Source organism: Perca flavescens, chromosome 9 (genome assembly GCF_004354835.1).
Source record: "Perca flavescens isolate YP-PL-M2 chromosome 9, PFLA_1.0, whole genome shotgun sequence".
In the NCBI taxonomy this organism is placed as follows: domain Eukaryota; kingdom Metazoa; phylum Chordata; class Actinopteri; order Perciformes; family Percidae; genus Perca; species Perca flavescens.
Window position 1 is genome coordinate 19,291,045 of NC_041339.1, and position 16,392 is coordinate 19,307,436.

The 16,392-nt window shown below is 40.7% G+C and overlaps 2 protein-coding genes across 5 annotated transcripts; both read right to left on the reverse strand.

Moving 5' to 3' along the window:
• Positions 1-404: 404 nt before the first annotated feature.
• timm44 (translocase of inner mitochondrial membrane 44 homolog (yeast)) lies at positions 405-8,031 on the reverse strand. Of its 2 annotated transcripts, none has more exons than XM_028587785.1 (13): positions 7,941-8,031; positions 7,346-7,450; positions 6,645-6,848; positions 6,469-6,549; positions 6,194-6,343; positions 5,844-5,980; positions 5,257-5,342; positions 4,101-4,193; positions 2,645-2,769; positions 2,323-2,373; positions 2,036-2,125; positions 1,315-1,425; positions 405-624 (listed from the first exon to the last, which is right to left on the reverse strand). In XM_028587785.1, exons 1-13 carry the CDS (start codon positions 7,968-7,970, stop codon positions 505-507), a joined length of 1,383 nt encoding a protein of 460 aa, XP_028443586.1. In that variant the 5' UTR covers positions 7,971-8,031; the 3' UTR covers positions 405-504. The 2 variants fall into 2 exon arrangements, with proteins under 2 accessions (XP_028443586.1, XP_028443585.1); XM_028587784.1 differs by lacking the exon at positions 7,941-8,031 and adding an exon at positions 7,781-7,855.
• Positions 8,032-8,293: 262 nt separating this feature from the next.
• hnrnpm (heterogeneous nuclear ribonucleoprotein M) lies at positions 8,294-16,049 on the reverse strand. Of its 3 annotated transcripts, XM_028587328.1 has the most exons (16): positions 15,774-16,047; positions 14,858-15,039; positions 13,224-13,276; positions 12,507-12,514; positions 12,247-12,340; positions 11,892-12,155; positions 11,424-11,577; positions 11,264-11,313; positions 11,107-11,176; positions 10,419-10,535; positions 10,277-10,333; positions 9,863-9,931; positions 9,665-9,766; positions 8,972-9,555; positions 8,829-8,880; positions 8,294-8,733 (listed from the first exon to the last, which is right to left on the reverse strand). In XM_028587328.1, the coding sequence occupies exons 1-16, from the start codon at positions 15,836-15,838 to the stop codon at positions 8,570-8,572; spliced, it is 2,085 nt and encodes a 694-aa protein (XP_028443129.1). In that variant the 5' UTR covers positions 15,839-16,047; the 3' UTR covers positions 8,294-8,569. The 3 variants fall into 3 exon arrangements, with proteins under 3 accessions (XP_028443129.1, XP_028443131.1, XP_028443132.1); XM_028587330.1 differs by lacking the exon at positions 9,665-9,766 and having other exon boundaries at positions 15,774-16,049; XM_028587331.1 differs by lacking the exons at positions 13,224-13,276; positions 15,774-16,047 and having other exon boundaries at positions 14,858-14,941.
• Between the last annotated feature and the right edge of the window lie 343 nt (positions 16,050-16,392).

Sequence of the window (16,392 nt, forward strand, 5' to 3'; positions counted from 1 at the left end):
ACAGAGGAAGTGTGGCATCAACCTGAAGTTCAGGGTCTCGTTCCAAAACCAGTTTTCACATTTCCTTTTCTCGTATTCATAATAAATGTTAAATAATTAATGTATCCCTTAAATGCTAACAACGGTTGCCCTTAAACCATACAGTTTCAATAAATGGACAACCATACAGGCATTGCAGAAAATACGATGAATGAGAGTTGTTGGTAGTCTACCGCCCCCTAGTGTGAGCCAAAGGAACAGTTAGAAATAACTCCGGCATTTAAAGAAACCCAGTGACTGAACTTTAAGACAGTTTAGTAAAAACAAGAAAGTTTAGCAACACTACTCAACAATATTTCTGTTATGAAGTGAGCCCATGTCCCACATGTCTGTCCCTCATCTCCATGCCCCCCCCACCCTTCTTCTTCCCAGCCAGCTCCAGGGCCCGTTCAAGTACAGAATGTTCTCTCTCTGAGTGCTTTGTTTTTTTTGTTTGTTTGTTGCTTTTGTGCAGATCAAAGAGTCTTAGAGGATCTGCTCGGTGCTAGAGGCGGAGATGTCAAGTAGTCTCCAGGCAGCATATGGGTTGAGCTCCTCCTGGTCTCGACACAGAGCCCACACGTACATCATCCGGAGAACTTTTTGCTGAAGGGAGAAAAGCAGATGGGTACACTTATTCTTAGCTGTTCAATTCTTCTTAATCACTGTACAACAGAGAAGACAGACACACACACTTTAAATGTGATTTAGACTAATCAAATATAAACACATCTTGTGGTCATGAATAGCCTTATGTAAGCCATGTCTGAGACCATTAACAGACAATAAAGTAGTAAGAAAGATTCAGCTACCCAGAGTGAAGAACAGCGAGAGTGGGTGTAGGAGACACTTAATACTGTAGTCCATAAGTTAATGTCAAGACATTTGGATCCAGCTAATAAAACAATTCACCCACCATTAATCCTCTTGCAGTAGTATTTTAATCTGAACACTGGGCAGACGCCAGCAGCATGGTACTGAGTGGATACCTTGACCAATCACAGGTGTCCCTGAAGGGCCTTGAGTGGACAGTACGGCTGATTTATAACCAATAAAGCTTTATTCTGGGTCGTGGGGCTAAATAAAATAAAAGCCATGCCCAAATAAAAAGTGGCTTAATTGTCTTATAACATTCTCTCGGTGCATCATTTATAAGAAGTTCTTACACTTGTGTGATTAAAGTTTTGTATTATTTCTAGAACATTACACACAACAAATTCAAGTGGTGTTTGTGTATTTAGCCACGTGTGTGAGTGTGCGCGCGTGCGTGCGTGCGTGCGTGTGTGTAAAACTTACAGGGTCTCCCTCCACCAGCTCTCCTTTGGTGTTTCGGATCACCATGACCAACTGAGCCTGGAAAGTTATAATCAGCACGGGACCCTGGTCCATCATCTTCCCCATGGCCAACTGGAGTACAGGATACACTCATACTTTACTGAACCAACAAACTTGATTTTTAGATAGCATTCAAGTATTAAAAGGAGTTAATCATGGCTCAAGAGATATCTAAAAATATAGAAGTTATGGTTGATAGAGACAAAATTTCTGCAAGAACTTAAACACAGTCTGAGAACTATGTTATTCTAAAGATAGAAGAGTAAGACAAGTAGTATCTATTATTTATTTATTTATTCATTTAATGTGCATTTCTATAGGAACAAGTATGTAGCATAAACCTATGCCACACACCACAGCATTTGTAGCTATTGTTATGTTAATTTGCAATGCAATTAATCCTTAATTTCTTTTTTTCATAATATTTAAAATCTGCTCACCTGCTTCACTTGTTTACGACAATTTATGTGAATTTGTTGGTAAAAAATATTACAACCAGTAACTATCACCTAGATTACCAGCTATTGGTCTGAGGCCAAATGTTAATATTAGGAATTTTGAATACTCCCCAAAACACCAGTATTAATTACAAACTAATGAATTACTGGGTTTTAGTAAAACCTAGGAGTGTCGTGGCGTGCTTTATTATTAATCTTGTGTGGTGTAGCCTGGAGAAACTTACATCAATATTGTCAATGTCCAGGATCTTAGAGTGGAACTGAAGTCCCATGGCCTTGCCTTGCTGAATTGGGTGTGCCAGCTGGCTGTATGTCTACACACCCAATATGGAGAAAAAGAAGATAAGACATTATGACTAATATTTCATAAAAAGCTGCCCACCCAATATGTGTACCAGTGCCGCCAATGTGCTTCTGTGAGCACGGTGGTCATTACATTTCAGTAACAAGACAAGCCTATGGTATCGATGTTTCAGCATTTCAAGCTGTCAGTGTGTGAGAAAGGTCGTACCGCTTCATAACACCAGTCCTTCAGTATCTCCAGCTCCCCTCTGATCATCGCCTGAATGAAGACAGAGCACACATCAGAAACATCTGAAAGGGTAAATCAAGACCTGATGACAGGTCAGCTTATGTTTTATACATCTATATGGACATCCTGATCAGTATCACAAATTCCTAATTACATATACTTTAATTCAATGTTGCATGAAAATAAAACATTTCTTGAGATCAGGCGTTTGTCTCAACTTCTCTCTATTTATACAAAACATTTCTCAAATAAACTAAAAGAAACAGACAGTAGTAGCAGCGTTGTTTGCAGTACAACTTACCTCCAGTATATTGGGGATGATATCTCGTTCACACTGCTTGAGGAAAGAATCTTTGTCAAAGGATGGGTCCGCCTTCAAAATCTCTGTGAGTACTTCAGACATCTCGGTCTTAGAAAACAACCCACCTAAATACACATGAACAGGGACAGGAAACACATGGCATTTAGCAAACAGATAATGAGCAGTAGAACAGACTGTGGCCAAGTAGTGACATGTATTTTGTGACAAAAAAAAGTTTGCTTCTTGTATGGTGTATTTTTCTGAGGTAAACATGCTGATATCAACCTACTGCTGGATTCATAACATGTCTTACTGAAACTACACAATCTGGGCCATTTACTTTGCTTCTCAATCTCTCATCTCATTTTGTAATCTAGTTATCTAGTTATGTGATGAAAACTAAATATGCCTCTATATAAAAATGAAAAGAAAAAAAAACTAGAAACTTCTTAAAGCTGTAGAATATATACAGTACTGTGCAAAAGTAAAAAATGCTGTAAACTAACAATGTTTTCAAAAATGGAAGTGTTAATAGTTTATTTTCATCAATTAATAAAATGCAGTCAATGAACAGAAGAGAATTCTAAATCTAATTAATATTTGGCGTGACCACCCTTTGCCTTCAAGACAGCATCAATTCTTCTAGGTACACTTGCACAAGGAACCTCCACCATGCTTCACGGTTGCCTGCAGACACTCATTATTGTACCACTCTCCAGCCCTTCGGCAAACAACCTGTCTTATGCTACAGCCAAATATTTCAATTATATTTTGACTCATCAGTCCAGAGCACCTGCTGCCATTTTTCTGCTCCCTGGTTCCTATGTTTTCGTGCATAGTTGAGTCACTTGGCCTTGTTTCCATGTCGGAGGAATGGCTTTTTGGCTGAAGACCACTTTTGGCCAGACTTCTCCGGACAGTAGATGGGTGTACCTGGGTCCCGCTGGTTTCTGCCAGTTCTGAGCTGATGGCACTGCTGGACATCTTCCGATTTCGTAGGGAAATAAGATTGATGTGTTTTTCATCTGCTGCACTAAGTTTCCTTGGCCGACCACTACGTCACAATCCTTAACATTCCCTGACTTTTTGCAAGTGTACCTATAAGAATTGATGCTGGTTTGAAGGCAAAGGGTAGTAACACCAAATATTGATGTGATTTAGATGTTTTTTTGGTTGCTCACTTTGCATTTTGTAAATTGATAAAAATAAACAATCATTATTTATATTTTTGAAAGCATTCTTAGTTTACAGCATTTTTTCCACACCTGCCTAAGACTTTTGCACAGTACTGTATATAAACACGCGTTTATAGGATACAAATCTTTACAGAATATATTAGGTACCTGTAGATACCGTGAAGTACACACATTGTAACAACAGCATTGTATCTTCTGTTATCGCTTGATTTGACCTCTCAGTGTGATTAATGCAGACTATTAAACCAGAAGTCTCTCACCTATGATGTCAGTCATCTTGTCGGTGACAGCACGAGTTGCTCTGATGAGGGCGTTGTCACTCTCATCATACTTCATCTTCATCTCAAAGAACCCTGCAGTGAACGTACGAATGAGAGCATGTTTGATTTTAAGTTGAAACCTCTGCCTTACATCACACACACACACACACACACACACATTGTATTGCAATGTGTGTGTGTGTTGCCATTGTATGATTCCAATTCATGGCCTGACAAATAAACAAACATCTTTAATAAAAAAAAATTGGGGTCTTTTTTATTTTATTAGTACAGATAAAGAGGAAAGGGGAGATAGAGAGAGGGGATGACACGCAGCAAAGGGCCGCAGGTCGGATTCAAACCTGGGCCACTGCCAAGGACTCAGCCAACTTGGGGCACACACTACCGGTTGAGCTAGAGGTCACTCTACAAACACATTTTTTCAGTCCACTTACACAGAAATACCATGTGTTGCTGTGTAAGATATATTGTGCAGACACAGGTTATCAGTAAATTAAGTCCCATTTTACCAATTCCATAATTGGAGCTACAGGAGGGCAATTATTTTTCTGACTTAAATCAGCCAAAAAAAAAATTATTATTTATTTATTATTAAAAAGATTTATCCAACTACTGAAAACGTATGTTGTATTTAAGATGGAGTAAGTATTGATGCTGCAACAGCATAGCAGCACCTTCTATTAACTGACTCTTTCAGCAAATGCCTATTGGTGGAGCCTCATAAACTTGAAGGTTAGTAAAGTGTTCCAAGCCATCCAGGCTTACAAGTTTTAGCACTTGGACAATTTTGCCATTGATTTATTTATCTCACCAGAGCTGTACAAAATCCACAACAGCACCATCACATGCAGGACAACCTGGATGATGTGCATTTTCCCCAAACTCTTGCAAACTGTTCCAACTATGCCCACCATGTTGTTGCTCTAATTACAACTTGGCAATTAAATGGGGGTGTTCTCCATTTATGACTAATTTCCCACAAAAAATAACATATTTAAAGCCTCTTTATGCTAGTTGCCTTGGACTCCATATCACTTACTGCTCATCCAACAGAACATTTCTGGTGCACTCATTAAAAGCTGATTTTAAATAAACAGCCAAGGATGCAGACAGAAAGAGATCACTTAGTACTTACTGTTAAAGACCATATTGTTGTCTTTGAAGTCCTTCCACTGCTGGTACCATTTTGAGTCTTTGTGGAGCACCACACCCATTGCTTCCCTAAAGAACACACAACACAACGTAATGCTTCAAATAGCGGGAGGGAAACAGGTGTTCCTGTTGACTTTCTGCGCTCATGCTGACCATCACATTTAACCCAGAAAGGAAAACACTATTTACAGCTAGAACAATTAACCAAATGTAAAACAAACGATTGGGAATACTATCAAGGTACAGCTTTGAGAATTGTACCACCCATTTTAAAACACAGTATGACCACAGACCACTCAACACTTTCTCTTCAGGAAAACTTAGACAACAGTTTGCTTATCTCAGCAAACTGTAATGTTTCCCTAGTAGTAGTTCAGATAAGGTTGTGGAGTCTCTTGGTACCTGACAAGATGAGATTATCAGCTCTCACAGTTTTTCAGCTTTGAGTTGGTATCCCTTCCTGTATTTTTAATACGGAGATTTAGACTGTATGAGGCCCTATCAGCCATCTTTGAACATGAGGGGCGTTCCCCTCTCAGTATCAGGGCAAAGCAGAGGGCACTCACGTACTCGTTGGCTTCGAAGACCTTGCTGCCATCCCCTGCCCCCTTGGAGGAGAACTCACTCCTCTTCCTGAGTCTGGCAGGAGGCCGGTAAGGGCCAGTGTGACCCAGGTCACCAATGTCTTTCTTTACACTCTCCATGCCCTGAAAACAGATGAACAGGTAGCAGACGAGAGAACTAATAAGTACCAGTATTCAGGTTTATCCTTTTCAGGACTTTGTGCTCCTTTCAGTTTCTATGAATGTAATATGACACATTATTCCCCTAACAGTGCAACAGAGAGAGAAACAAAAACCAGTGAATGCAGTTTAACTTTTGGTGAACAGGGAAATATATCTGCACCAGTGACTCCATACCTTTGATATTGCTCTGAACGCACCAGTCTTCCCCAACATCTCTCCACTTTTAGAGACGGACTCTGCTGAGGTCTTTGCTGTTTTGGCTGCTTCCTCCATTCCATCCTTGATTTTCTTCCCAATATCTGTACGGCTGACCTCCTCTAGCCCCTGTCCACGCACACAGACACACACACACACACACACCTTGTAAGGGTGGATGGATCAACATCAATAGCATATCTATCATATGGCATCAAAAGAAAGGCCTGCATCTGATTGAGATACTCATTTACCTCTTTAACTGTCTCAGAGATGGTTCCCAACTTCTTCCTCAGAACATCGGAGGTCTTCACTGTTTCGGACTCTATAGTTTTCTGAGAAAAAGACAGGAGTGGCATTCACAAATCTAACACTAGCTTTTCAAAATAAAATAAATAGAAATGCTGCGTTTGTGTGGCCAAATACTAACAAATTTCCTTCGAGCTTGTTTCAATGCATCGGACTCCTCCAGTTTTTTAGCTTCTTCCCGGAACTTCTTGATGTTGTCTTTCATTTCTTTGTTCTTGTTAAGCTCCTGCTTAATGTTTTCCAGAAGCTCCCCCAGGAAACCTTTTCTGCCACCACCTCTCACCCCTGACAAATGCCTTACCTGCAGAAGAGGTGACCGTGGCACCTTGTTGGTATGAATAAGAAACAACACATACGATTAATTTACTCCAAGCACGTCTGGAGCAGTTCAATTAAACTTAAACTTATGACCTGCAGTGGACATGTTCCCTACTGCTCCAAATGCCTTGGTAAACTTTAGATAGAAAACAAGTATGATAACTTGCAAAGACAGCAGGAGCACATTAGCTGTTTCAGCAAACGTGTGCTTTCTTCAGAGCTCTTAAAAAGAGCAGGACTGTTGTATTAGACTTTATTGGTTTTAGCCGGGTATAAACTGGCAACGGAGTGCATGTTCATTTTGCTAGGTTACAACAATACTATCCAACAACCAAAACACCAACAAATATAAGTCTGTCTTTTTTTTTTTTTTTTTTTTTAAATAAAACTGCAGGGAGATGTGTTGGGGTTGACAGCATAATCCAACCTAAATCCAGAAAACAGCTCCACAGAGCAAAAAAAAGAAACATAATATTAAAGTAATAGTTTGTCAGGTGTTCCTACCTGAGAAGAGCATGTGAGGACCCCACGTATCCTGAAAACATTGGGTCTGATGTGAAGTAGCAGGTAAGAGGAAGGGAATGCCACCAAGCCTCTTCTTACACATATCTGGAGACAGACACATGAAGTCACCCTCAAACTTTAGTAGACTTCTCGATAACCGCTCAGCTACTGACTATCGATCAGGTCATTGATAACTCACTACTGCATGAGACGTAATATTTAGCTGAAACGTCGTTTAGTGTTAGAAGAAAAGGAGAAAATAAGTGATTGCGTTTATAATCAAAATATAGTCAATTAATATGCATGGTGGGGAGTCCGAACATGCAGCTAGATACCCAAGTTGACATTTTACTTGACTTTGTCCTGCGCCTCAGAGTTCAAACGCCAGCTGGAGAGTTTACTATTCAAAGAGCTAACTTAGCTAGCGAACGTTACCGTAGCTAGTAGCTTGGTCAGAAAAAAACAAAAAAAAAAAAAAAAACTCATTTCCAGTCTCTTGTGAACATGGTAGTTTAAATATACCGTTGAAGTTCTCCCCTTAACATTTCGTGGGGTTTAAATGCTGACATTTAACCCAGAAGTCCAAAGCACTCACCTGGTAACACTGACACAAGGGGGTCGCCATCTTGAATATAACGACTGACCTTCCATTTCCACTAGGGGGGGTCTGGAGGGCTCATTTGACACCAGAGAATATCCCTCTGTGCGATTTACCCCCCGCCCCGTTTAATTGGTTCAACTGGCATAATTTGACTACATGCATTTCTCCACACCATTACACTAGCGTCGTCCTTATCGTTAACAAGTAAAACTGTCCAACCAAGTGTTAATACGTGACTATAGCGTTAAGTACTTAAATCACAAGAAAGCTATAAATTGATAATCTCATCTGTTTGACTGGCAAGTCCACCATTGACAGGCAATGCAATAACACAAAAACAATCCAAAGCATTTCAAATATTGAGGTTTATTTATCAAAACACCTTATAGAACAAAGGCAATGACAGCTGAAGCATGACAGAAAAAAAAAAAAATTAAAAATTTGGTCTCTAAAAAAAGTAAAATTTAAGCAAAAACTAAAACACTCCCGGCAATGACAAATTACTAACAACTTTCACCGTTACAAATACCTAACAAACCAAGAGAATCTAATATGAATGTGCTGAAGGGCAATTCAAATGATAGAGCATTTGGACTAAATGAAATGTAGCACAGACAAATAACTTATGCATTCCTATCAATCCTAACATCAATTTCTCTTCCATTCAGCCGATAGCCATTCATGGTTCGGCAGACGCGCTCAGCAGTTTCAGGGGTGTCGAAGCGAACCACACCACAGCCCTTGGACTTGCCGTTCTCCATCTTGATATCAGCATACTGAACCATACCTGCAGAGGGAAGAGCACCAATGTTAGAAGTCATCTTAAATGAAAAATAGCAAGCACTAGTTAATTTGATATTTATTAACTAAAACTAATCTTACCGCATGTGTTGAAGGTATCCTTCAGCATCTTCCAGTTGAAGTCAAATGGCAGCTGAAAAACAAAATGAATTCCAAATTAATCATACGTGAGAAGATACCGATCAAATTATTAAAGCCCAACTACCCTGCAGATAAATACTTACATTTCTGACAAAGATCTGGCATCCCTTCCTGACATTGCCTCCCCCAGTTCCAGGCCCTCCAGCTCCACCAAAGGAATTCCCACCAAATCCACGATCCATGTCAGCAGAGCGATCAAACTGACCACCAACACCTCCAGATCCCATCCGATCCATGCTAGAGCTCATGCGGTCAAGGCCACCGGAGGGGAAGCGGTCAATTCCTCCAGCTGAGCCAATGCGGTCAAAGCTGCTGGCCATTCTGTCAAGCCCAGTGTTGCCCATGCGATCCATACCCATTGGGGAGCCAAAGTCCAGGCCAGAACCCATGCGATCCAAACCAGATGGGCCTAAGCGTTCAAACCCAGCTGGGCCGAGGCGGTCCATGCTGGAGCTCATACGGTCCAGGCCAGGTCCAAGCCTGTCCATACTGGGCCCCAGCCGGTCCATCCCCGAACCCATCCGGTCGAACCCAGAACCTATTCTGTCCAGGTCAGACCCACGGTCCATCCTGTCCATGCCCATCCGGTCCATCCCTGCCATGCGATCCATGCCGGTTCCCAGGCGGTCCATCCCAGAGTTCATGCGGTCCATACCCAGAGAGTTTCCTTAAAAAATTAAAATGTATATCAACCATCTGAAGTGAGCGTTACATCTGATGAGGCTTAACAGAGTAGTTATCAGAGGAATTTCAAACAAAATCCTGAAAATACTAACCCATTCCTCTTTCAAAGGAGTCTCCAAAATTATTGCGAGACATTCCCATTTCATTCCGCCCAAACTCCCTGTCAAAAGCACCACCAATCCCACGGTCCATCTCTGACAATGCAAGAGATGAAACCATTAGAAACATCCAGCAAAACGTGAAAGTCTTCCACGCTTGCTTTGGAGTGCTTAACAAAATGGTCTTCTTACCGTTCATCCTGCCCATTCCTGAAGAACCAAAACGATCCATGTTGTTCATTCCTCCAAAATTGTCCATTCCTACAAAAGTGGAGAAAAGAGTCTTAATGTCTGGGCACAACCAGAGACCGGTGGACAGGCTAGGTATAGAAATCTAGTGCCTGATAACCATGTCTGGGTACATGAAACATAAAACTGACAATTTATACAACATATTCCATTTTGCTGTGCTCCACTGCCGTTTGTGACAGAATTAAAAACTTTATTGCAAATGTTTCCCAGTAACATTCTTTTAAAGACTTGAATTATACCATGAATTGTTGGAAAGAGTTTAATGTGATACAGTTGATAAAGTGTGGATTTCGCATTAAATTCAGTAGTTGAGGGAAATACAGTAAGGGCTACTTTAAAAACTTCAGTACATACCGCCTCCGCCTCCTCCCATACGTCCACCCATGTTGCCAAAGCCCATTCCATCCATTCCTACAAGTGAGAAGAGTAATCGTAAGCAAAGGATTCACTGGCATCTTTTATTCAAGGGTTTAACAAAAACACTGGAGCTAGTTACCTCCAGGGCCCATGTTGCCCATTCCTCCACCTCCTCCTCCTCCTCCTCTATTGAGCTGGTTAGCATCAATGGGCTGGCCACCAGGTCCCAGGCCCAAACCAATACCACTCAGGCCACCTGGGCAGAGAAAATGGCTAGTCAGACATTGCCTACACAGGAAATGATGTGTATGTAGAAATACATGTATTTACATTTAGATATCCACAGTATTATTATTCTTTGGTATTCATTTTGGTATCAAAACTGCTGAGGAAAAACTCACGGCATGCAAACCACTGTGAAATGTTTCAAATCAAAATCTTCCGTAGGTCATAGTTTAGCTTGGGCGATTTGTAAGTGGCCAATAGTGTAACTGTTGCTACCTTGGTGTTCTTCCTCAACACCCAAAACTAAGAAAGATCACAGATGCCGTTCTGTACCAAACTGAAGTAACCAGCTTTAACAGACAGATGAAGACATGAAAGGGGAGAGAGAGGGGGAGGGAATGACATGCAGCAAAAGGCCGCAGGTCGGACTCAAACCTGCGGCCACTGTGTCAAGGAGTAAACCTCTACATATAGGCACCCGCTCTACCAACTGAGCTAACCCAGCCACAATACTGAACTATCCTGAGTCATTTAAAGTATTCCATTTACAGGACATTCATTTAATAAGTTTTTAATCCCAGTGTAGCTACGTGTATACTTACGGGGAAGAGCGGCAGCAGCAGCAGCAGCTCTGTCCGGTGGTCCAAAATCTTTGGGCAGGGACTTCTCATCCTGACAAAAGCAAATAAATGCATTTAGACTTTGAGCTCCAATCATAATGTAATCCAATGTACAGTGAGTGAGCTCTAGGCAGCATACCAGTTTGACGTGCATGACTCTGTTAAATAGCAGCTGCCCATTAAACATAGCTGTGAAACCATTAAGGAAAACAGACAATTTTGAAACAATGTGATTCTACTGAATAAACAGTTACGCATACACAAAGGGATCCCAATTCAACATGTTTCAAAAAGGATACAGACAGCTTGGACTGCTTCAATGGGCATATCAAATGTTACTGTGCCCATGCCTCTGCTTTTCCCATCCTTGTCTTCAAGAATGTCAGCCCTTACCACCATGCCCGCCATGCTGAATACCTCTTTCAGCTTCTTCCAGCCCACTTTGTAGTCAAGCTGTAGGGAAGGAACAATGTTAAGAGATAGTTCATTGTTTATCCACAGGTAAGGCAAAAAGACAGATTACACTAAGGGTTCTCACCATGTTCCTACCAACAATAATACAGTTTGATTAAATTACCAGCTGTACACTAATGCTGAAACTATTAGTCAGTAAAGTCCTCTATCAAATAAAAATACTAATTATGTTTGGGCTACAATTTTGAAAATGTATTTGCTGCTTTGCTTTTTCACATCACTAAGTTCATATATCTGGTGTTTGTTGGATAGAAAAACAATGGGAAAAAATAAAAAAACTCTGGAAGCCTCACATTAGCCACAAAGACTGTGCTGCCAATCCTGCCAGCCTGGAGACCGTGGATGATCTCATTGGGGATGTTGGGGTTGTTCATCAGGCTAGGAGGAATGTTGACCATGGAGCCATTTGGTCCAGGGCCCATACGATCCATGTTCATGCGATCCATTCCACCCATTCCTCCCATTGCTCCCATTCCTCCCATTCCGCCATGGCCTCCTGGAGGGCCTCCACCTTGAGCCTTGTTGATTTCTCTCTGAGCAATCACACCATCAGGGTCCTAACAAAAAGCATCAAACTATGACTCAGGAAAATCCACACCAGACATTGATCTCATTTGGTTCTCTCTGGTCATTCTAGCTGTGGCATACCTCTTTCACTTTTAGGGGTCGTCCATTGAGGTTGTGCTTGTTGACCTTCTCCACTGCTTTCTTCATTAGCTCCTCAGTCCTAAACTCAACAACACTGACAAAAATACAGTATATCATGTGAGAGGAATCAAACAAACCCCTAGATCTTTAACGTAGACACTGGTGCACACATTGGTTAACTTAAGCAGGATTGCAGCATTCAGTTGTCAATCTGAAGAAGCATTGATGCAAACAATTGATGATAAATGGAGACTACTTACGCACAACCCTTTGTTGATTGAAGACACCAGAACAGGCCGCACCAAAAAGGAGTAAAGAATAATTTAAATTAGTAAAAGCAATGGTTAAAATACACGTTTTAATAGATAAAATGTAAGCAAAAATAGAGAATGTCATGCACAATCACAAGTTCAACACCACACAAGCCTATCGCCTTGACCACAACTCTGTGCTTTCAAATAAAATTACAATTTTAAGATCTCATTTTATCCCAGTCTCTAACACAATGCAGGTAAGTCTGGTGAATATTAAAATGTATCTTTCCCAACATCCAAAAAGGGCAGGTAATCCACAGTGAGATAGGATTACTAAGGTATTGGACGTTTCCAGTAAAGCAGTTCTGCGAAATGAGTTATATTTAACAACCATCTAACAGCCTTGTAACAACCGCTTGCAGAGACCCCTTTAGTTCATGAGGAGCAAATCCAGCAACCAAAAGGGAGATACTGCAATCCCACAGGATTGGCTACAAAGAAAGCTGAAGTCCTTTTATAAGAGCATCAACCCTCGAGATGACCTCAAGTCAGTGCCACTGACGACACCAAATAAAACACGCCTCCGGCATGTCACCATCTCACACACTCCGCCAGATTTCTGAAGCTGAACAATTCCCAAAAATGAAAATAAAGACACCAAAGCTGACAAACACAGGTTTGTCTAGGATTATTCATGTTTTATTTGTATGTATTTGCACTTACCCTCGATTTGCCTTCCGCGTCCATTAAGTGTTCCACGTACGTTACCTCACCCACTACAAATCAGATTCCAGAGACGACACACACCAAGGGGAGAGAAGCCGAGAGAACAATGGGGGTTTAGAGCAGACACACAAGTAGGGCGGCCGGTGACAGTGAGCTCAGACTGCCAGTCCTGCGCCTTCCCCCAGCACCTCAGCAGCAGCACAATATGGTACAGGTCTACAAAAAGCAAGCTTGGGTCTTTTTTAAATAAAATAAGACTTCTTAACCTGTCCTTGTTGGAATTCCGAAGCACCAAAAGCAATAGACTGAGGACAACAACTGTTGAAATGGCCATCAGCCTGCCTATTTGGATATAATTCCGTGAACACCACCTTTTCACCATTGCATTGCAAACCTGTGAATACTTTGTCAAATATCTCCATTTTAAACATCAGGCCAATGCATCAATACATTCGCCCATCAACTGAGACTAAGAGGAAACCTACAGCTATACAAATTTACCATAATCTTAATGAAGGCAAGCTCTTAGTGGAAATAAACTAACTGCAAACATGTTCTTAAAAGTGGACCGGTTCCTTAAACGCACAATATCCAAATTTTGATTCAGCGTCGACCACAGCCACGCCTTCGTTCCAGATCACGTGTCTGTTCAACGAATGGACATCAGTGACCAAACCTCTAGAGACAAGGACAGTGCATAAGAAGTTGCTTCATTTTGTAGACCTGTACCCCAAAGAAATCCCCAACGCATAGCCGTGTTTGGCACAACATGGAGATCTGCTGAGAAAACATTTGCTTGTCAAGGTCACACCTAAAAGAGAAAATGCAATTTAACTCCACAGTCAGTTGTCATAAAACGAATACGAGGCACTCCTGAATAAGGATTGTGCCTTTAACACATGCTTTAACTTCAAGTTAATGCCAATTTAGTGCATTACTTATAATACATCTAACGCTTTCCAATACCCCATAACTGCAAGTACTATCACATGAATAACAGCACATGTAAATCCATATTGTACATTTAAGAGACCACTTACGCCTAATCCCTGCTGAAAGTTGCTGCATCACAAATTATTTCATTTGACAGGTCTCCAAATGTTTTACTTATTTAGAAATCATGAGAGCTCGTGTTTACTGTTAATTACATGTTGCAGCTGAGAGCAACTTGTCCCTTGTTTCTGGGCAATCTCATTACGTTACAGCAATGTACTGTATGTTTTTTCATGGGGAAAAGCGTCTCAATATGCCGCACATGATCCTAAACCATTGGATTTTTCACAATAGTGGACCGGATTTACACATGTACAACCCCCACTTCACAAAAACCACAATAGGTTTTAGTAATCTCGATGAAAAATAAATGTTCAGTCTAACATCCAGGTTCACAGCACTTGTGCAAGTCTGTAGCAACTCCTTAGTTGACGGACAAATGAGAGGGACCTCGTCCAAAACCTTTGTTCCAGATAACTCTCACGAGATCTCGAGCAACATTGTACAACTTAAGTTTCTGCACAAATTCCCAAAAGCCCTCCAAAGCTTCAGTGGTCAAACAAAATGACCCTGGATGCAGCTTTTTTTTTTTTCATGTCCAAAACTTACTGAGTCGATCCCTTTTCCAAACACCTTACCTTTTTCTTTCATCAGGTCTTTGAGAGCTTGCCATTTGACATCATATGGAATGTTGCTGACAAAAACGCGGTATCGTTTGTTCACGTTTCCATAGGGTTCGTAGCGCCCGCCTCCACCTCTTTTCTGGGGCCTCTCCTTCCTGCTTGAATTGGAGTCATGCTTGGCTTTCCCATTCACTTCTCTGTAGAAGAGATCAATTAATATTGAGTAAAAATACTTTTATACGTGAGCCCAGAAAAGTACAGAATTATGCACGATTTTGAGAAGTGAATTCAAAAGCTAAATCGGCAGCTACTGAGGACGCATTGTATTTACTAGTCGGACAACGAAAAACAAAATATTTATTTTTATTAACAAAGTACGGTTAGTGATATTACTTTAAAAAAAATTGCTAAAAAGGGTTATTATTTAGACGTATTTACAATGGTCTGAACTATCAAGAGAATTGCACTTCCGCCGCATGGCAAGGCCGCTCTCAGGACACAACGTTAGTAGGCCTGTATTACGTTATTACTGAATTAACGAACATTATTTTAACGTGTATGATTAAATTGCAAACGCATAGAAAAGGAAATCAGAGTTAATTGATAAAGTAGCGGTAGCTAAGTAAACTGCCAACGTTTAGTTACTTTAAGTTACGTAAAATTGATGGATTCTCCCTGTAACGTTAAATAGACGGGTCCCAAACACGCCTCCTAACAGCAATTAAACGCATAACGTTGGTTATAACGACAAACTTTGCGGGTCTTATATAATTGCCTCATAACAAGGATTCAACCAAGGAACATTAACGTTTTTATTAAAGACTGGTCAACATTCCCTTGGATCTGAATCATTACGGCTAACTATGTAACTAACTGTTAGCTAACGTTAGCTGGTGAGCACCAACAAAGAAACCTTGATGAATGGACTTACCCCGGCTGCTGCTGCTGGCCTGCTTTCTCGGTCACGTTAGTATTTTCGACCTGCTCGGTGGACATCTTCTTTTGCAGTTTATTGCCTTGCTAAATTAAACTGTATTATCGAAGACTATCTTATTTGATAATAACAAGTCAATCGCTTTCTAAACGGACCTTAGCGAAACAAAAAACTACGCCGATCTCCACTGCGACACCAGCTACGAAAATGGCGGAGAGAACAGTGTATGTGAGCAGAAGTATCGATCGCTGGGATTAAACCAGGGATAGAATGATCTACATCCGGTGTAAAAGTAAAGTTCTTCACGGCACAAAAAGGATTTTCATAATAACAGTGCCCGGAATGCGCTTCCATAGAATGCAGACAAATATACTAACGTAAACATTAAAACTTGTGTCAAATAAAAATGTATTTTGTTTGAGTGTTTTATTTATTAAGAAAACACCGTTCTAAATGTCATAATTTACGGATTGTTAATAATATGTGTCTCTTTTTTACTGTTTTGAATGTCATGTGCATATTGTTTTGTAGACCATATCTCCAACTAACAATACAATTGCGACACTTTCAAGGAAAACCTAAGCTTGTTGTGTTAAACCATATGTTATTTTGAATA

Bases quoted from the DNA above. Each gene is read 5' to 3' on its own strand.
- timm44 (XM_028587784.1), bottom strand. From the start codon at position 7,831: ATGAGTTTTTTTTTTTTTTTTTGTTTTTTTCTGACCAAGCTACTAGCT. The intron at 2,770-4,100 runs GTGAGAGACTTC...ATGTGTATTTAG, and splicing joins CAAGATGACTGACATCATAG to GTGGGTTGTTTTCTAAGACC. The intron at 625-1,314 runs GTAAGTTTTACA...TTCTCCCTTCAG, and splicing joins AGCTGGTGGAGGGAGACCCT to CAAAAAGTTCTCCGGATGAT.
- hnrnpm (XM_028587328.1), bottom strand. From the start codon at position 15,838: ATGTCCACCGAGCAGGTCGAAAATACTAACGTGACCGAGAAAGCAGGC. The intron at 10,536-11,106 runs GTAAGTATACAC...TTCTCTGCCCAG, and splicing joins TGCTGCTGCCGCTCTTCCCC to GTGGCCTGAGTGGTATTGGT. The intron at 9,932-10,276 runs GTATGTACTGAA...CCACTTTTGTAG, and splicing joins TATGGGAGGAGGCGGAGGCG to GAATGGACAATTTTGGAGGA.